This window comes from Carassius gibelio, chromosome B1 (genome assembly GCF_023724105.1).
Source record: "Carassius gibelio isolate Cgi1373 ecotype wild population from Czech Republic chromosome B1, carGib1.2-hapl.c, whole genome shotgun sequence".
NCBI lineage: Eukaryota > Metazoa > Chordata > Actinopteri > Cypriniformes > Cyprinidae > Carassius > Carassius gibelio.
The window spans coordinates 20,206,367-20,228,782 of record NC_068396.1 but is presented as its reverse complement, the minus strand read 5'-3'; the positions used below and the strand labels follow the sequence as shown (position 1 = coordinate 20,228,782).

The 22,416-nt window shown below is 36.8% G+C and overlaps 1 protein-coding gene across 2 annotated transcripts; it reads right to left on the bottom strand.

The window, feature by feature from the left end:
- Positions 1–465: 465 nt before the first annotated feature.
- anos1a (anosmin 1a) lies at positions 466–21,162 on the bottom strand. 2 transcript variants are annotated; one of them, XM_052544772.1, is made up of 14 exons: positions 20,841–21,162; positions 17,140–17,187; positions 10,903–10,965; positions 9,746–9,968; positions 8,925–9,109; positions 8,423–8,552; positions 8,037–8,233; positions 6,049–6,190; positions 5,790–5,906; positions 4,348–4,436; positions 3,703–3,874; positions 2,671–2,891; positions 1,794–1,938; positions 466–1,454 (listed from the first exon to the last, which is right to left on the bottom strand). In XM_052544772.1, the coding sequence occupies exons 1-14, from the start codon at positions 21,018–21,020 to the stop codon at positions 1,405–1,407; spliced, it is 1,962 nt and encodes a 653-aa protein (XP_052400732.1). In that variant the 5' UTR covers positions 21,021–21,162; the 3' UTR covers positions 466–1,404. The 2 variants fall into 2 exon arrangements, with proteins under 2 accessions (XP_052400732.1, XP_052400733.1); XM_052544773.1 differs by having other exon boundaries at positions 2,671–2,888; positions 20,841–21,161.
- Between the last annotated feature and the right edge of the window lie 1,254 nt (positions 21,163–22,416).

The following is a 22,416-nucleotide window of genomic DNA, read 5'->3' as shown; positions in this document are numbered from 1 at the left end:
AGCAAAACACAATGTAGCTGCGTCAACAGAATGTCTCATTATTCTCAATCTGGATGTTTTTTTTGTTCCAAAGTAGTTTGTACATTTGCATCGAAATGAAAAATAAACACAATTATATATGTATACTGTATGCTATTGTTGTTAAGGACTGGGAAAGTTCCTAGTCTTGATTGCTTTGTATGGAATTGTGTTTTAGTAGTAAAATGAATACTGGTGGCATTTATTTGTACATATTTTGTTTATTTTACATATATACGATTGAATATTGCTTTGTGTCGCACAGTTTAATCATATTCACTCTGGAAGCATGCACGTATGTATATTTATAGAGATTTTATTTGTGCATTTTAAATATACATGGTTTGAGTGAATATTGCTTAGGTGGTGTGATAAATTTAGAACAAACAGTTCGCTCCCATTTCATTATATTCAGCCTTGCAATTACAAAACACACAACCGGCTTGGTAAAGGGAAACAAGGTTTGACAGCTTTATTCATATAAAATATGTACATTAATATTCATTATCTATGGGAATTTACAAATATATTTATACAAAATCTCCTTGCAAGGGTTTGTCAGGTTGTGAATGATGCTGGGGGAACACACACACACACACACACACACACATTCATGCACTCACACAATTACAAATCCACAGAACACATTTAAATTGCATACATAAATAAATAAAAAACATACAGTATATACAGGAATTACATGACTGCAAACAAATATCTCTACAGCATATTGAACACACACCACACAAAACCCTTAGAAACTTGAATGACATTTTCTTTTTAAAGAGCTGCAATATTTTTCATTGATTCCTCATTTGTTGCTATTGACACAAAGGGGATACAAACAGTAAATTTCCATGCTTAACGAACACATGCAAAACCACAAACAGTTGTATTGAGTCAGACAGGCTTATTTACAAGTCAAACCAAATTAGTCATCACATGCAATATTGGATTAAAGAGGCTCCATTTGCAGCGCTTAGGGTGTGGGTAACCATTTTTTTAGGGAGGGTGCAAATCAAAGCATGTCTTTTAGGCAAATAACCACAAAGTTATAGTTTCAGATCCTTTTTTGTATTTGTATTTGCACTTGTTTTGTTTTTATCCTATGGCTTTTGCTTTTGAAGCCCTAGTCTTTGTAGTATACTCAATTCTAATTAGTTTGTGGAAGCTGATCCCCCACAGGAAATTACTGGGGCTTTAAATATCGTAACGTCAATCAAAATTTGATCTTCAGATTACAGCAGGTCCCCATGTTGAGTTATGAGGCAGCTGACTGGCTCAGGCTGAAACTCGATTCGCAATTAACTGTTCTTTGGTTCGTCTGGTTCTCTGTGTTCCTGAGGAGTCAGTTCTGGTCCAGAATGATTCATTGCAGTGTGGTCTTCAGTGCCGTTCTATGACCGACCTTAGATGGTGTTTCTTAATCCTGGGTTCTGCAAAGGTAAATATACGCTAGAGTCAAGAGAGGAAAAGCAATTTATCTCAATTACATGATTTATTGGTTGACCTGCACATCAAGAGCTGGGGCCACTTGCACATGACATTTGACCTCTCATACAACCCCTGACCTTTTCCTTCCGACAAACAAGAATTACTTTTCAGCTCTCCCTCATTAAGATTTAAGTAATGCTCTGGAGAGGTCAGTGTGGTACAGAAACCGCAAAAGATGTTCAATGGTAAATTGTGAAATAAGTAAGAGCGATAATGCCAAAATAGTATGTGCTGTGGGGGTTACTGTACGCATATGCCATCTTGTAAGTTTAAGTACTTACTGTAGTGCAGGACTGGCTTGCTGTGAGCTGGTGTCTGGAAGGTTCTGGAGGTCGCTGGGCCTTGTCCTGCTGCGGTGATCACCTGCACCTCAAGTCTGTAGAGAGATGCCAACTGAAGACCAGAAACTACCAAGATATTACGCTCCTGTTTGCGAAGAAAGAGAAGATATTTTAGTATATTCAATCTCGAGTCTTAGAAATAATTCAAATACAATACATTATTGTTCAAAATATTGTTTTGGGATTTAAATGCTCACCAAAGCTGCAATTATTTGATCAAAAACACAGTAAAAACAATAATATTGTGAAATATTATTAATAATTCAAAATAACTATAATTTACTCTAATATGCTGATTTGCTGCTCAAGAAACATTTCTTATACTATCAGTATTGAAAAATGTTGTGCTGCTTCATATTAGTATAGAAACTGATATGTTAAAATCCAAAAGAACATAATTATTTGAAATAAAAATATTTTGTAACATTATAATTGTCTTTATTGTCACTTTTGATCAACTAATGCAACCTTACTGAATAAAATAATTGATATATTTAAAACCAAACTTTTGAATAATAGTCTACATTGTAGAAGAACTCCAGAATAAAAATAGCTACATTGTAAAATAACTTTTGATATTAATACAATGAATTCAATAAATGTATGGCTTAGTTTCTAAAATAATATATGGAAACCAGAATAGGACAGCATGTTAGTTTAGAATGGTATGAATACAAACAGTATGTTGGTTTGGTGGTCTTACTGCAGGACCAGCACACTAATGCCCATAACGAAAATATATCCCATGCTGGTTAACAGTGTGCAAAACACAACATACTGTATGCTTGTACCAGACATCATTATTAATGTGACTTACTGGAGGCAGGATCTGAGACTGGGAGATGAGGCTGTTAGGTAGATTATTTCTGCGGCTCTCTGTGATGACCTCTGCCCAAGTGACCTGATATCCTGTGACCTGCTGTGGCGGTTGAGGCATGGCCACCACCCAGGAGAACAGACCTGTCACATTCCCCATGTAGATGGAGAACGCTGCTGTCAGGTTCTCTGCCTTGACCAGGACTTTTGGAGGAACCACTGCTGATTGAGAGAACATAAAGAATTATATGAGACACATGAAACCATATACCAGTGATAGATCTAGGGCTTAAATGCATATTAAATGCAAAAAAAATAATAATAATAATAATTAATACTAAAAAATAAATTTGAGATTTCTGGGCATTGAGTTAATTAATTAAATAAACAAATTATATATATATATATATATATATATATATATATATATATATATATATATATATATATATATATATTATATATATATATTATATATATATATATATATATATATATATATATATATATATATATATATATATATATATATATATATATATATATATATGTTACAATGACACTACTGCCTTGATGTCAAAATGGAAACTGAATTGAATTGAATCAAACTGAATTGAATTAAACTGAATGGAACTGAACTGAAAAAAAAAATTCTTGACAAGTTTGACAATCTATTTTAATAAGAAGTTATTATTTGTATGGTTTTTTTGTTTGTTTGTTTTTTACAAAAATGGCTAAAATGTAAGTTATCTCCCAACATATATATAAAATATAATTTGTGTGTGTGTGTTTGTTTGTTTTGTTTTGTTTTTCATTGAATCCTACATGATTACAAAGAGTGCAAGAAGATAAAGATATTTGACAAACTAATTTGTAAAAGATTTTTTTGTTTCTTAACTTTAGGCATTTTTACGTGTCATTGACCTTCACATTTTATCCAACATAGATCATAAACAAAGCAGTTTTGTCAATTACGCTAAAGGATTGCACCAATATAGTCATCTTGTTCTCAGAAATGAAATCTCAGAATTACCTGAGACTGTGGAGCAGGGGATGGGTTTGTGACTCTTGCTCTGGATGGTAGCACAGGACGGGGTGTAGAAGGTTGTGCTTTCTGCCTGGGCTTTCCCCTTAGATCCTACGGGCTGGATGACCACCTGATACTTGCAAGAGAACTGAAGTCCAGGAAGGCTGGCGAAATTCTCCTGCTCAGTGACATGAGAAGAGAGCAAAAAGTGAGACATTATTCCATCTCCACCGAGAAGAATTCAAGTAGAAATATGATGACTGATCACCTATCACTACATCCGGCATAGCTGTGGGCCACAAATGGAAAATCTATAGTTCATGTTTTGCATATGTCAGGAAAGATTTATTTTCATGCTGATAAAGATATGCTCCACTTTTTCAATGTCGAAGACTTTAACACAATCTCTCACATTGTAAATTACATAACCACACTGATAAAAAATCTTAACCTAAGGATTTTAAAGTATTTCTCATATTTCTCTGTGAATTAGTAAAGAAATCTTTCAGTGGATGTGCCTCCAAAAGAAAAGAGTTATGCACCGTGTATGATCACTGAACACTCTCCCTGGAAATGAATTGCATGTATGAGCTGTCAGAGTGTGGCCTCGCACCTGAAGAGAGAATAGAAGACACATTCCTGACGGGTTACCTGGGTGATGAGCTTCTCCTGTGCTCTGGATCCATTGTGACTGCAGATTTCCGGAGACCACTGCACACGGTAACGATTCACGCTTGGATCTGTAAAGGAGAGATGGAAAAATATAAAGTGCCAGATTCTGAATGTGATTATGGAGGGCTGTGAATGGGGGACGGGAAGTTTCTTATGTTCCACTGCACTCAAATATGCTGTTCCAGACCGGTTTTTAGTCTGTGTGCTGGTTGGTAAAATGCAAAACTGATGCTTTGCTCTTCTTTGGAACTCTTTCAACTGTATGGACTGGCGGAAATGTTGTATAGGCTGGCCAAATTTGATCTGATACTTAAGTTTATTTATATTAGCAATTTGAAATTGTAATTTACCAAAAACATTTCATTCAAACTTCTTAAGAAAGTCATGATTTGCTCAATCCCATGCCTAATTAATTGTTTTTCTTTATTTTTTGTAACACCAACGAAAATATTTAATTTAATGTCTTTTTTATTAATACAATTAAAGTCATCAGTGATATTTAAGACCCCACTGGCTTTCAATGTGCAAAAACTGTGAAAAATGTCTTCAAATATCTTCTTTTGTGTTCCACAGACGAAAGAAAGTCTTGGTTTGAAACAACAAGAGTAATCCTAAATGATGATAGAATGTTCATTTCAGTATGAACTATCCCGTTCAAAACATCAGAACATTTTTGATAAACATTTTAAAACATGTATGATCATTAATCAATTCATTGCATTATGAAACTTTTTTCTAAATCTCCGTTTCAGTAAACGAACAGTTAAATATTCTCTGACAAACATCAGTAATGATCTATTCAAACAGTGCTCAGTGATACGCCCTGTAGAGATCCATGCTTTATATTCATCCAGAAAATATGCAAAACAACGCAAAATATGCAACGCAAAGCAATCTTGATAATGTGCCTGACAGATCGGTATGAGATAAATCCGCTGGACATCCATTAGAGAGATTAAGGGATTTGACATGAGGCCAGTGTGACTCTTAAATTATTGAAATTCAAAACAGAGGTCAATGACAATATTTCAAGCACCATTTTACATGGCTTGGTATGACTAAAATGTTTTCGTTTCTATGACAGTTTTCATTCGTGAGTTTTAATGTGGGATTATCTCATCACTCATTGACGGAACGAAATTGTTTAAATGTAATTTGCAGCATGCGAAGTTAGGTTGAGACATGCCTCATCGGCTCATGTTAGCACACAAACGGCTCCACGCTTATTTCAAGAGTGATTCTTATCACAAACAAAGAGCTATTGTTCTTCATTTAATTACGTATAATTCTGATTCTTAACTCTTTAATAAGCGCTATGTTTACATAATTACGTAGCATAGCTTTGAGGAAGGAAGACAGGAACAGGAACAGGACTGATTTACAGATGAAAGACGTGGTCTATTGCGTATGTCACACAGTACCTTTCTTTTTCCAGTAGACCCGGACCTGAAGCTGTCCATCTTGGTAGAAGGGAGTGCCCACGTCTAATAGATCTGACTGGGGTTTTATAAAGACCGGGCTGTCTGTGGGTTCCAAATCTGTATGACATCAAATATGAAGAAAAAGTATAACGTTACAAATGGAAAACATTTACAGCTGTTTTCACTGTATTTCACAACAACCAAAGGAGAGCTGTTATGTATCAAGCAAAAAATGTACAGCAATTAAATAGTTTGGTACCGGATTGTCTTTGGCTTGTAGTAAACTGAAAAATGGCCTTGGAGCTCTTGAGAGGGACCTGACCCCAGTATGAGACCGCCTGCAACTCCACAGTGTAACTCCTGTTCTCGCTCAAGTCATCAAGCTCAGCATAGGTAGAGTCCTGCACACACACACACACACACACAACCCACAGGCAAGGATTAGTATGGTCACGGCAATCCAAATCCAAAACAAAAGAAAGAGAGAATGAATGGAAATGGAAGGTAGATCCATGTAGAATTTTTAACTAGCCAATAATCTCATTTTAGGTGGAGGGCCATACAGAACAGCAACTTATGCATGCCAAAAATATTTTATTTGTTAATCCTTGGTGAACCCCGATCATAAAAAGTGCATGCAAAGTACATGCTCTTCTGGAGCAGATCCAGAATCAACTTCAGCCGGTTTAATGGTGAACACTGGGAGCAATTTACTGATTTTAGTCACCAGAGATCTTTGGACTACATTTGCACGTGAGATAAGGGCATATTAATCAAATAAACATACTGACAAGAGAAAAGAGAAAACCTCTTATCGCTTATTCGTCTGCCTGGATAATTTCAGAAGCTTTAATACGCCATCTGAAAGTATCCCTGTTGAGAAATCCAGCATATGCTGGTTAAGTATGTTTCAAAGCATGGTTGATGGTTTGAGAGGGTTTGGTCCTTAGCTGGTTCAAGCTGGTTATGTGCTTAGGACCAGCTAAGGACCAGCTTAAACCAGCTCAAACCAGCAGCCATGCTTTGAAACATACCTAACCAGCATATGCTGTTTTCTTCAACTGGGATAACTGACCCTAAACACAAAGTTAGGTCAAATAAAAGAAAACTGCTTAAAGATGAATGTTCCAAAAGGAATGGTTGCAGTGATTCCATAGAAGAATCCAAAGAACCTTTCAGTGAACAGCTCTTTGAAAGAAAAAAAAAATTATAATTTATTTATTTTAATTTATGGGCCCGCTGCACAGTCAAATTCTGGCAGCATCAAATGAGCATTAATGTGTCAGATTAATGTAGTAAGTATTCAGTGGAAACTATTATTATTCTAACATAAGAATATTCTTTCCAAAAAGAAACATGCTGATCTCAAATATACTCTAATGTTAGTGTATAATGTGCAACTTTTGTAATAAAACTATTCATGCCAATTAAAAGAATCTTCCAAATCAACCCACAGGGGGGTTGCTTTAGTCCAATATATGATATCTCATACAGTAGTTGAGTTACAGTTTAATATTAACAATACTATTAAACACATAAATCAGAAATAGAGTACGCCAGAAAAGAACTGTGGAGCTATCAGTATTTCTTGCAATCTTAAAACCATTGTGCACTACAATAATCTGTTTAAAATCAATGTATTACAGATCTATCATCTTGCAGGGCCAAACAGTAAAAGGAGGGTGGTTTACATTTGTCCGTATTCACTCAGCAGCTATTTAAAAAATGTCATTTTCGGAGGAAATTTCCATGTCCCTCAACTGACAGAGCCCTCAAATGCAAATATGAATCAACTGCCATCTCTTGGGATTCCTGAAGAAGGAAAAAAATAAACTCTTCAACATGATCTCACTGAAAGAAAAACAATTCAGCTGTTATTGAGAGATTTCCTTTTCTCAAGCACAACTAGAATTGATATGCTGTTTTTGGCTGTATATCAAATGGCGCCCAGAAATGTTTGCATGTGCCAAGAGTGGTGATGCAATTCTGTACCACCCTAGTTTGCTGTCTGAAACCCTTGAAAATAGGGCTTGGTGTGATCAAAGGCCCAATCCTGAGTTGTTTATCTTGCACTTATTTGCACTAAGATTTCTAATTTGTTGTGGCTTGCTGAAAGAAGGGGCTGGGAAGCTTAACCCTTGAGGGGTTTTGGGAACAAACCAATATATCAGAAAATGAAAGCGTTAAATGTCGAGCGAAAAAGCCAATGGCCAGAGAGGGAGTGTGTGGGCAGAGCAGATGAATTACCCCATTTGTAGTCTGCCTCCTCTTGAGTTTGGATGGCACAGTATGGTCAGAATAGCTCCAGGAGAGTTTGTAGTGGTTAACAGGGATGTCTAAATCTGCAGACATGATCCAACTGAGGCGGACAGACACAGAGCGATCTGCACCAAAGGTCATGTCACTGACATGAAGTTCAGACGGTGCCACGGGAGGGGCAGGATCTGAGAGATGGTGAAATAAGGGGGAATAAAAATTGGCAAACGGTTACAATGCAGGCATTTCAGATAATAATATCAAATCTAAATAACATGAGAAAGGATAACTTGCATTATATAAATGATTATTGTTATTTATTATGCTAAAACAGATCCTAAAAGAATGCAATTAGATTACAGTTTTTTTGTTTTCACCTTTAGAGGATCTGAAGTGTCTGCTGGGTGTGGTGTATCCTCTGGTCCCGTGAACATTAACCGCTGCCACTCTGAACTGGTACCAGCGACCGGGCCGAATGTCCGTCAGCCACACACGCTCTTCTGATGTCTACAGTACACAAACACAGATCAGTGATATAAATGACTGAAGGAAATTCAATTAAAAAAATGACAGAATAGATACTGAAGTAGCGCAAGGATCCTAAGGGAAGTATTAGCATTAAATTTTATGCTTGGCATACTAATGTATTTATATATGTTGTTATGGTAAATATTTGTATTATTAATTATTTTAAATATATATTTACATGTAATAAATTAATTGTAATTGTATGTGATGTGTTTTTTGTTTAATGCATATTTTTCATTTTTCAAAAAGAAACCAACATTTTCAAATCCCTTGCAGTAAGATAGTGGACCTCCTAGCAACCTTTATTGAAGACCGTGTAACACACACACACACACACACACACACACTTACTCTAGCCACCACTTCCCACTCAGTTGCTCCATCCTCACTCGGGTGGATGCCGTAGTTCCACCTCCTCTGCAGAACATTTAGCACCGGCTCCGCTGACACATTGAACTTGGAGGACCAGTGCACTTCCAACACTCCAGACTCCAGCTCCTCAAACACCAGCTCCTTCCTGGGCTTCAGAGGAGCACCTGAAGGTAAAGAAGAACAGCAAATCTCAATCTGAGAAAGAACTGGATATGCCTTTATTCATACACTCTTTAGTCTGCAAAACAAATATGCTTGTTGTTTACTATCTGCTGTGACCATAAGGATATATGGCACATGATAATCCAATCTGCATGTTTTCCAAAACTTTGATTATGGTTATTTTCAGCACATTTCTTACATTCAACACTTTTTTTCAATTTGTAAGAACAATGAAACATCAGATGTTATGAGTTATCAATGGTTCTGAAAGTTTTTGACTCCATTTCAGACTTCTTTTGGATTACTTGTGGTTTATTGTGATGCTTTTATCAGATGTTTGGACTTTCATTCTGACGGCACCCATTCTCTACACAGGACCTATTTATGTGAGCAATTTCTCCAAATCTGTTTCAGAAGAAATAAAGTAATCTACATCTTAGATGGTCCAATAGTGATAACAATTTCAGACAATGTAAATCTTTGTGTGAACTATTCCTGTAACAGCTATTCACTCCAGATAACAGGATAAAATGCAAAAAGATACACGTTTAATGGTATCGTCCACAGCTGAGGTTAAAATTGAAGTGATAACTGGGTTAAGTCAGCAGTCAATCATCAGGCTCAGTAGCAGTTCTTACCCCTGTAGAGGTTCTTAGGGGACTGGCATGTGTGTCCACAGCCATTTGGGCAGCATTTCTTCTGGGATGAACACTCTCCGTCTTCCTCACATCCCTCCACACAGGCAGCTGCAAAGCCACTGGCTCTCTCCGGCGCAGGACAGTCACCCTGTTTCACCACCATCACTGATCGCAGGAACTCACAGCTCGTCACACACTCGCCATGACGCTTGGGAAATGCGTGCTGAGGAGATGTCATGGTGTAAAGAACTAAACTTTAACACGTGTATATCACAGTCTTACAACCACACAAATTCATTTATGTGACATTAATTTGTCTATGGGTTTTGGATTCTGCACAGTTTGAGTTCCATTCAGTTGCACCATATACATGTATGTATGTATTTTGACATATAACCTGTGTTTAACTTATATTATATTATTGCAGATAATATAATATAATATAATATAATATAATATAATATAATATAATATAATATAATATAATATAATATAATATAATATAATTCATCCATTCAATTATTTTCCAAACAGCTTGTTCTATGTAGGGCCGTAGAGATTCTGGAGCCTATCCCATCTTATATTAGAAATGTAATTATTTAAAATTATATTACTGAGAAATAAATATGCTGTTTAAATCTATTTATAAGGTGTATTGTTTTTCAGCTTTGGGAATGGATTTTCTCGTTTTTGGCACTTTGTTCAACACAAGATGATTACAGGATTTACATGTGTTGTGAATGAATGGATTTCATGTTGCTTAATCTTATACAAGTCTAAAATGATGGATGAAGGTCCTGATCAATACTGGCAAATGAAAGAACTGATATACATTGTTTTAAGTCCCCATTGCCCTCAACAGTGCATTCATGGCCAGAGAAACAGGAAAAGCTAGATGTTACTAAGCCAAGAGTTTTAAATTGCAGAGAAACGCCACAGTAACAGGACTCAAGACCAAAGAGAAAAGAAGATCAGAGCAAAACATTCTCATGTTGAACAATGGGTGACCACTTAAACAGTAGCCAAGTCTGTCAGGAAAAACAAAGGAGGATTAACATTTACAACACCAAGATCAGCCATTTTTATCTGATTTTTTTTATATATTGAGAGCACATCCCAGAAACTACTAAATCTGTTAAGAATGCTGCGGTCTGTACCTCACATAAATCTCGACAAGGTCCGTCTTTCAACTCCCAGGAGTCTTTACATGGCTCCAGGCACTGTGAACAGACAGCAGAGATCTGAGTATCAGGAAGCAGTTTCGAATCACTCTGGTATTATTCTTTTTTTCATACAATCACAGTCAAATAAGTTAAAGTCCAAAACATTTCCTTTGTGTATGGGCATCGCAATATACCGCTTGTGACAATAACCATGATATTTGCTAAATGAAACATTGATATCATGGTAATATTACACACTAATACCATAAACAAACCATCACTTGTAATTGGTTGACACTCAGAAATAAGAAATAGATGTGATGTGTAGTTACAACTGCCACACAAAATTATGTTGGAAGAGATGACAAAAAACACATCTGACAAAAGTTAGCTTGCCAGTATGGGAGCTAAAGATGAATTTGACTAACAGCATAATGCATATTTTCCCAAAAGAACCATAGATATCGCAATAACATCGTAATCTTGAACTCTTTTGGCTGTGCTGATTGTGTAGTGAAAATCTGACATTCGTTGCCGCTGATCTGAAGAGCTATGGTGATGCGCAGTCAGCAAATCATTCACAGGTGAGAATATCTTATTTCACTTTTTGTTGTTTTTGATCATACATCATTCGTAGGTGTTTGAAATCTGTCATTACCTTCTCAGCAACTTGGAAGTGTCGGCAGAGAGATCCCTGAACGTTTTCCGATCACTGACATTTGCATTCAGCTTTTAAACAACATGCCAAAATTCTTTCATTTCGATGTCTACACCTGCCTCTCTCCCTTGCGCTCTCTCTCTCTCCTTCTCCTTCACTCTCTCTCTCATCTTCTATTCTCCTTTCCCTAAAATTGACACTGCACTTCCTGCATGAGTGAGCGTGGCTGCCTCTGGGGAATTCACATTTCCAATTTCATGCCACGATGAGACACAGCGGTCACTATGGTGCTGCGGCTAAACATTGCTCTGCAGGAGCATGCTGGGAACGAGATGTGAACATTACACATTATGCTGATCTAGTAGCCGTCTTTACTCCGATGCTCACATTTTCGGAACAGCATGAATGGACCTTTACCACCACCATGGGAAAACGTACACTTCCTTCCAAAGGGAAAAATTTTGCAGACGTCAGTTAGAGAGAGTTTCACATTAAACTGCTTGTTAATCCAGGGATTTAGTATCAGGAGGAAACGATAAGGTGTGTGCGTGCCTGTGTAAATTGTTAATATATGTGTGTTTGTGTCAGAGGGAACCGACATTATCCTGGGGCAATGTTTCTGAGTGAGAATGAGAGTGGGAAACACATTTATCTGGGAGGGCAGTAAAAATGCACACCTTTTAAAGAGGGCTCGGGCTCGGGTGGCGCGGTCATCGGAAACTATGAATAATGGGAGAGGCACAGGGGCGGTTAGAGGTGGCAGAGGAGGCAGTTTTATGGAGCTCAGAGCGGCCAGAGCCCTGCTGAGATCGCCTGGAGCTTGTGTGCTCCAACACACGAAACGCTGTCTCAGAGTCGCCTGTGCAGCTGAGAGAATTCAAGCTTTGCCTGCTTCTGTTTCCCATGCGTGCAAACATCAATTCATCGTGCACACCACATTATGCCACATGAAATAAAACAATGACATTTCAAGCATTGCGTAATTAAAGTTTATTTTACAGTCTAGACTTTATGCAGCACTAACGTTTCCTGCTTGTTTATCATTTGCAATAAGTGTAAAACACAAGCCAATTAGTATGAAATGATTGGAGTTACAGAGATCAGTGACCCTTATTTTTTATCATTATTAAATTAATGAATACTCAGTAAAACATTTAGATTTAGCTGTAATTTATACTACTGAATGAGAACAAGTGAATTAAACTGATTTCAAATCATGACACTGTATTGTTTCCTGTAAAGCGTCTTTATACTTGATATTGAAGTTGCAATTACAACCAATTTATTTTCCCCAATATTATAATAATTAAGAGTAAATATAATAATAAAGAAAACTGTCTCATTAAAGGAATTAAATTACTGAAAAGAAAACCTTATTAAGTAGTTTAGAGCCTCATAACTGTGTGTAAATGTCAGTAGGTCTCTTTAAAATATCAATATAATAGTTTGACCTTTTTATTGCAAAGCAAAGTTAGCCAAGACTAATTTCATAAAGTATGACCCCCCGAAAACAATATATAATATTTTTTTAAATAACCTTTTAAGATGTGTGCATCTTATTTAGTTTATTAGCGTAATGTTTTAACAATTGTTTTAACTATTTTTTTTTTTTTTTTACCATATGAAATCAACATAAATACTAAGATAATTATGATGATGATGATGATTATCCCTTTTCTTTATCCTGGACATGTTATCTGATCCACACATAAATTATTAACACATTTTTAAACTTTATTTATACTTCTATCAGATAAAAACTGTTGAGTCTTATTCATTACACTGATTCTGCAGCACCATATGCAATATATAATGCAGTCTTTGATAAACATCTACGTCTCCTCGCCCAATACTCTGCAGGTATTGCGTTTTTGTGCAATGCTGATGTCAATGCAGGAAAATGACCTCCTACCCACACACTTTATAATTGATCAGATATTATACATACCTCATATGACAAGTAGATTGATTGGCCTCTTTATAAACTACAATCTCATTCACCCTCACCCTTAAACCTAAACCACTGTAAACAATAGCTTGTTCTGAGGAACGCCACATTCACAACCCTAGTCTCATTTATCAGTCTCTCAAATACAGCACTCAATGGCTCATTCCCTTTGTGTAGTGGCCCTGTATGATGCATTGCATGTTGGTGGAAAAAGCACAGCACAGATCTAAGCTATAAATCACTTAAAGTATTCCAATCCTGCAATGCTGGGTTTAAATCGCTTTCACCTTTCTACCTCCTTCTGGCTTGTTCCAAACCCACTACGCTTTTGTCCACGAGGCACCTGTAATCTCCATGAAAGCGTTCGCTCCCAGTGTCTTTAATTGTACCCCAGCGCCAGTTAGTTTTCCGCCCCATTTCAGTCTCAATTCAAGCATTCCCTTCAAAATAAAGGTTATTGAGGGGCTGCGGACATAGACATGTAGCTGAGGAGAAGCCTTGGGTGAGTTCCAGTTCAGCTGAGATGCATTGCCCTTGAAAAAAAAACTAAACCAAGTTTTGTACTTTTTAGCATTAGGTGAAAAATAAGACCCGTCTCTTTTGAATAAAATGGTCAAATCTGACATGGCGATGCTTGCTTTGGGTGTTTAATGCTAGGATGGAATGTGAAAATCCCAGCCATGTCTGTGGCAATCATTCGGTCAAATTGCAGTTACAAAAGAAGGTTCCAATTCTTTGTTTAAACCAGCACTGAGACGCTCACTTTGCCAGCCTCAGCAAATTATGTAGAGCAACTGTAATTGAAATCTTGCCCATGTCATGAAAATAGCTTGCACTCTCGGCTGCAGCATTAATACTTGAACCAGCAATAAAAATGGAGGGTAAGAGAATTGTCAAGGCAAACTAATTATTTCGGTGGCATTTGAATATAAAATGCCTAAAGGCCACTTGATGCAGGAAGCATAATAACCTTCAAGAGCAGATCTTCGATTTGAGGGCCGTCTGTGTACTTTAACATTTGTCATTTGAAATGGAGGAATTGTTGTATGTAGTTATAGCATGTTAATGGCTTTGAAGAGTACTTCAGCAGAGAGGTAGCCAAGTGCTGTCTGAGTATAGTTATTATAATTCAAAAGCTGATGAGAGGAGAATACTAGGTTGACGGTCCATTCTAGGCAAGAAGCAAGATAACGAACTAGCTTCTGAGCAGGAACATCTAATGTCTGAGGTAGGATTTTGAAGTACAATTCTAGTTTGTAAATACTCTATTAGGAGTACTAATGCTTGATGGTGTACACAGACCGAATGCAAATGCTAGTGAAGCGGGAAACAAGGTCAGGAAAACAAAAGCTGCAGTTTGCTTTGTGTCTGTATGCAGTGATATGATACAGCTCTTTAATCAGGTATGCACAGTTTGTTGTGAGATTTCAACACTTTTAGAGGCCTATAAACCTGAATGTGGTATAAAAGCCAGTGGAAATGAATGAGCTCTGTAATTCCAGAGCAAATCATCGATTTTATGCAAAAAAACTCAAACTTATCGTGCATAGAGACTCATAAATGTGTTTAGTTTTATTAAGGCAATGAATCCCATGGGCTATAATTTAATGGGAGATTACACACGACACACATTTCAGTCTACTAAGAGCAAACCATTTCTAATTAGAAACAAAACTCTGTGTGCTGTGCTTGTGCTTTAACATGCCAGTTTACTTTCTGCATATTAAAAGTCGCAAAAGAAGTTGCATATTCTCAATTTAAATATTCGAAGAAATTTTACAACAGTTTTCTTTTAAAATATATTTTATTTAATATATTTATTCCTGCAATGCAAAGGTGAATTGTCAGTAGCCATTTATCCAGACTTCAGTGTCACATGGTCCTTCAGAAATCATTATGTTAATTTGCTGCTCAAGAAATATTTCTTATTATTATCGATGTTGAAAATAGTTGTTCTGCTTCATAATTTGTGGAAATAGTGATGCACTACCATTCAAAAGCTTGTGGTAAGATTCAAAATAAATAAATAAATACATAAATAAATTTGATTGAGTAATAAATTGTAATTGAAAAAAAGATTTTAATATATATATATATATATATATATATATATATATATATATATATATATATATATATATATATATATATATATATATATATATATATATGAATTTATATTAACTTATTACTATATATGGTTAACTTTGCTGGATATACTGTAGTAAATAATGACAAAATTGCTTAATTTCATGATAAGTGTGCGATTAATCGTTATTAATCACACAAAAAGCGATCGATTAATCACAATTAAACATTTTAGTCTATTGACAGCCGTAATATATATATATATATATATATATATATATATATATATATATATATATATATACACTGTATATATAGTTGGCACAACAATATTAATTGGGTTTTTATCAATGATAATAATAGGAACCATTATCCAAAAAATATATGAGTGCAAGTTATATAAGTTACGCTACTGAAAGGCTGTGCACTCAGACAACCTACAAAGTAATCAAATACATAGTTTTGTACATCTCTTCTCATAATGACAAAACAAACCACATCATTTGAGACACATAGGGTTACAAAAGCACACTGTCCTGAAGCATATGGGCTTCTAACTGACTGTGGACCCTGTTTAATGAGCAGAAAGAGTTTAAAAGGCATTGTCCTTGTTTGAATCCAACGGAAGAAACTCTCTGGAGAACGCAGTAAAAATCCATGAACCAGTTGGCCAAATGTTTTCATGGATCGTAGAAGAGAGGTCAGAATCCTGGCTGTTCCCGTGAACTTACCCCGAGGGTGATATGAAAAAACGTGCTGCACTCTTTCCAACCATATGCACGCATACATCAATGCATTAAAGATCTCAAATCCTTAAAGCCGCCCCTCAAGCCATGAAAAGTCTGCTTAGGCACTTAACCGTAACATGCACAATCATGGACTGTTTCAAATTTTTTTTTAAACGTCCAGATGTACATTCAAGAAGGTTTTCTGGGCTGCATTGTTCGGACTGCAATAGCTGGTTGATATGTAAAGGAATGCAAGCGCAGAGCATTGAAAGGAAAGCGGCCCTCCTCTTCAACAATACATCAAAGAGAGCTTTACATAATACCACAGTGAAATGTGTGGAAAATCTGCATTGGCAACATGTCAGCTCCATTCCCCCTGTGCTACCGGCATATTATTGTTATTTAATGACTAGGCTGCTAGAGCATGTTAATGTCCTCATTAAGAAAAGTGGGTTGAGTTCTTCACTGAAATTAGCATTTCACCTTGAAGTGAAAAAGGAAAATAACACCGGCTGTATAATATAACACGAATCAAAACACATAGCCTTTCAACTCCATTTGTATCAGTCTCATTACAGACGTGACTTCTTGCTTCGCTAGTGAATCATAATCTCCTTTCTGTATATGACAACCAGCTAGCTCAGATATAATAGTCCAAGGCGATAGCTGACAAATACAGTAGCTTTTACGATGATGTATGATGTCATTACAGGAGGTGCGCAGGCATACCGATGTTTTACAGTGACAGATCTGTGTTGGCTTTTATGTCAAGCTGCTGTGAAATGCTGTGTAATTTTGACAGAAATTACCTTTGCACACTGTTTATGGCTCTGACACCATCCAAGGGATCCATTACTCTGCGGACAGAAGAGACAGATGGAATTGCGTGTCAGAATGCTGTAATCACCAGTCACATCAGACAGCCTTCATTTGAATCGCGTTATTTGAATGTGCCCCAGCTGAGCAGAGAGGCTTTAAAAAGGAAATTTCCTATTATGAAGGCATTACTCTTATTTAAAAACATCGCCCTGACTACGCCAATGTAAAATTGCTCATAAACCAGAACAGGTCCCCTCCCTTATTAAGAAGAGTAGCCAGGGCACCCGAGCAACAGAAACGGCAGAAATCACTCATCGGCACCTGGAATCACAAGCTTGTTTGCATAGCAGATCTCGGAATGTTCTGTAGCGTGTCAGGAATTGTCAAAGAGTTTGGCTTATCTGAATAACACTAGCTTGTACGCGGCGTATTTGATTGGCAGAGCGCAGGATTGTGCCCCTGGCCAGTCGTGCCGGGTTCAGAATAATGGGTATTATATAGCACAATAACAAAAAAGGATAAAACCTATATAACGCACTGTATATTTTATTGCACATGGTGGGGACTCTAAAGTAATCACAATATTATTGCTGCTAGATCTTGTAACTATGCCACTGTGGGGAATAGAGCTATACAAATCCATTTTGGCCTGTGGTGGGATCAATGGCCTAGTCAGCAGCACAAGCATGATTTGTTCACATGCGAGTTATGCATGTGCTCAGATCTGAACTGCACAAACATATTCTCATATAATAACTGTTATTGGGTCAATGACGTATAAGAGCATACATGATAATAAAAATCTTTCTCTCAAAAATTATTATCTGTGTGTGTGTGTGTGTGTGTGTGTGTGTGTTTATTTCTTTATTTATTGATCATGTGGTGTAACCATCAAATAAAAAAGCTCAAAACGATTTTCCTAACATACTGAATACATGAAAAAAAAAAAAAAACATAACTATATTATCTAATTTAAAAACTAAACAATTATCAGGAATTCAATTTATAGCATTTAAAATCAGTTTATAAATATCATTACAACCTGAACTAACCATCATAAAAACATTAAATTACCTGATATTTTAGGAGACAAATTTACTTTATTAATTGCCTAAGTAATTTTTTCTTAATTTTCTTTATGTTGGTTGGGCCACAAGACTTGTGCTGGTCACTCATGACTCTGATTTGGCAGGTAATAAGGTTTTCATCTTAAAAATGAGGAACTTTAATGAGGAAAGTTGTATCACCCTTAGTAATTCTAATAAAAAAAAAATTAAAGACATGATCATCCTTAAATGTGTATTCAAGTCACTGTAAGCACAAATTGCATTTTTATTGTATTTCTGAACAAATGAAAGGAACCAAAAAATTCATGTCACACCACTCTCCCAATTTCTTTACATTATCATTATTTACTACACTTCTATATTATGAAGTAATAAAATCATACTTCTAGAACTAACTATTGGTGCCTGGGAAAAAGTTAAGATTATCGAGTGACGCGTGGACTGAAGATCAAATAACAAAACAAGGCAGTCAAACAGGATATTGAGACAGCTGAAAGATTTGAGTATTTCCTCATAACTTTCTGCATAACGCTGACAGATCAGACGTTCTCGGAGCCACATCAAATACTCTCTAATTTCCCGTAATCATTAATCATAAGTGATAGCTCCTCATAGCTCAATGTTACAGCACAACTTGACATTCAGCGCAGCCCATTCAAATTAACCCATGACCCCGGTCTCCATTCGATACTAGAGGAAGGGGGATAATTGCCAAAATGGCTTCCCCCCTCGGGAGACAGCGTAAGTGGGCTTTAGGGATGTGGACACGAAGACAATGATCAGCAGATATGAAAAGCATTCATTCTGGTTGAGTCCGTGCTCGGACAACAGAAAGAAGGCAGCTGTTCAGGAACATTAGCTGCTGTTTGAGCTCCGGAACGCTTTGAACGCATTGTGGTATCAGTGAAGACAATGAGGAGCTTCTAGACCAGTGTCTAATTTGATAGCATCTCCAGATGGACGGCTTGCTGTAGAATAAAGCATTTGATAACAGAGACTGATGTGCATAGCTTCCTTTTGAGCTGATGTCTGGCCCAGATAACAAAAAGACATTGACAGGGCATTTGAAGATAGAAGATGATTTCATTTGAACGGATATATAGATCTGGAGGATTTTTATTGGATGTCTTTTAAAGGTCCGGGTAATTAAAGACATTGGTTAACCATGTTTAAAGGTTTACTATGTCAAAAACTAGTATTATTCTGATACATTTTAGCCATTTTACCAGTACTCTTGATACTGAATAATGTTTGACACACACTCAGTCAGCTTATATATATATATATATATATATATATATATTAAACACTAAATAAAATAGCTGCAATGATACAGAATGTCAGTAAAAGAATTGTAATTGAATTTGAATATCTAGCTAGTGGTTTTCTTGGTTGGATGTTGGTGCTCATGATAAAGATCAGGAAGGACATGAGGATGAATATAATCACAGTAACAAGGGAGTCTGTTGACAGCAGACAAAAAGTGCAGACACACGCACAAAGATCCACCTCTACATGCCTATGTGCACACACATAAACATATAAGGCACGAGCACACACATACACACAGGAAGCCTCTAAAACACACTCCTCTTCTGCACTCCCACCCAAACCCTCCCACGGTCTGTCATAACCAACATAAACAGAGAAGCAAGTAACTTTAAACTCCTAATGAAAACTCCAACCGCAAACGTTGAGACCGGGGCTGGCAGAGATTTGTACAGTTGTGCCTCCAGTTTTCCAATCCTGCGCATCTGTTTGTTTATAGACAGAACTCCTCTGGGTGAACGCTTAGGAATTCAAATGGATGAGCTGGTGAGTGAGTTTGCTTGTGTTCACTAAGGGTAGAGCTCTACAAATAACTGTCATTTGGCTAAAGAAAGCGGGTTGTGTTGATCTGAGGTGTAGAATGATGGTCCATTTACACACATCTTGGAGATAAATCAATCTGTGTGTAAATGGACCATCATGAGATAACATGCCACTGAACAGTCTTTTTGTCATTAATTGTCAGTAATATTAGCTCAACCGTTGTTTTTACATATAAATTCGCCCTGTGTGTGTGTGTGTGTATATTAAATAAGTAACATATTTAATGTATTATTTGTATAATTTCTATATTTTACAACCATTCAATCTTAGCTTTTCCTCCTGACCATTTTGAGATCATGAATTTAGACCGTTTTTTGCATTTCAAATCCAAAATCCACATTACATAACAACAAAAAATATTAATAATGATAACAATGCATAATATGTTTTTTAATAAATTTAGTAGTACAATTCAATTACAATGGCTACAATTTAGTAATATAATACATTTGGTTTAGTAATAGTGTAAAAAGCAGAAGTAAAACAATAACATCACTAATATCAATGATCGGTGCAATCAATTATTATCCATTTCAATTAGCTAGTATTACCAATCAAAACAGTATTAACAGTCACTTAAAGCTAAACATAATCTGTCGTGGGAGGGTGGGTTAATATGAGTTGATTATTAGTAATAAATGAGGCAGTGGGAGGCATTTATTTATTTTGATCAGATTGTCTTATTCGGTACATAGCCTATATGTGCACAACATTCAATAACATTCACTTTTTTAAACTTTTTTCTTCCTTACCTGGAAATGTCTTGGAGAGAGAGCGATGCGCGTGCTGTGGAGGCTCAGGCACCTGGCGGCGCACCTCGTTCGGAAAATACTGCCGAGAGCTGAAGACGAGTCCTGCCTCCTCATAACCACGAACCCGCTGTTTAATAACAGTATAATCCCAATGCTCACACCGGCGAGCGCGTCGCGCATCTTGACCAACACAAAGTGCTCTGTTGAACCGTCTGCCGAAGAGCGTGAAAGTAAAAGTGGATGTGGGGGCGCTTGATGCAAATAATGAAAGTTAAATGAGCGCGTGTGGGCGGGGCCTGCGCAGAGACGCGCGCTGCCATTGGCCAAGGAATGCGCCCGTGAGACGCGCGGGATCAGGTGCACCGACCGCACACAGCAGCTGTTCAGTGAAGATACTGTACACAGCTCGATGCTCTCAGTGGATTGCTCACTTCATGGCTGAACACAACACAACTGTTTGGATGTGACATTTAACGATTACAGATGTAGAGGGTAGCAAAGTAGTTTACCTTAAATAAAATAAAATACATAAAACCCATTCTTTCATTCATCCATTCAAATGTGTATTTCTCTAACGCAAAGTAATAAGCATTAATTAGACATTTGGCACTGCTGCCATCTTTCGGTGACAGAAGTAGACAGAAGTAAAAAAAAAAGAGTTCTTGCTTTGAGAAAGAAATATGTGACCCTGGACCTCAAAACCAGCCTTAACCAGCCTTAAGCAGCACAGATATATTTGTATCAATAGCCAACAATACATTGTATGGGGCAGAATGATAGGTTTTTCTTTTATGCCACAAATCATTAGGATATTAAGTAATCCATGAATATATTTTGTAAATTTCCAACCATAAATATGTCAAAACATCATTTTTGATTAGTAATTTGCATTGCTAAGGATTTCATCTGGACAAATTTAGATATGATTTTCTCAATGATAGTTTTGCACCCTCAGATTCCAGATTTTCAAATAGTTGTATCTCAACCAAATATTGTCCAAACAAATCCTAACAAATCATACATCATTTTAAAGCTTATTTATGTGAGTGGTTTTGTGGTCCAGGGCCACATATGACAGCCCAGATGATTTATTTAATTGATCATGAAAGAAAGATTATTTGCCCTTACTTATTTTATCACCCAGGTTCCTTTTTTACCAGGGCTTCTACAATCTCAACATGGCCAACATGTCATGCAGTGCACACATTTTCCACTCGGACTCATCTGTGTTGTTGAAATGCAGCTGTGCACGTGTGTGTCCGATAGAAACCCCACAGCATCATGGGCCAAACCCTGAGCCCATCTGGAGGAAAGCAGGAAGCATCCAGGGAACCCCACAACTATTAAAAGGTTTCACTAGTAGCTGAGAACAACAACAGTTTTATATGCGGGAGCGTTTAAAACGACCACTAACGTAAACCACAAGGTATCCCAAAACATTCTGGCAGTGGTCCCTCGCCCAAGGAATGGAGCAAATATGACGTGTTGGAAATATTCAACAAAATGATGTGCCCTTTTTCACTCTGTCATGCGAGCTGCTGTAATGAATTGGGCTCCGCAAAGGAGATCCCAGGGT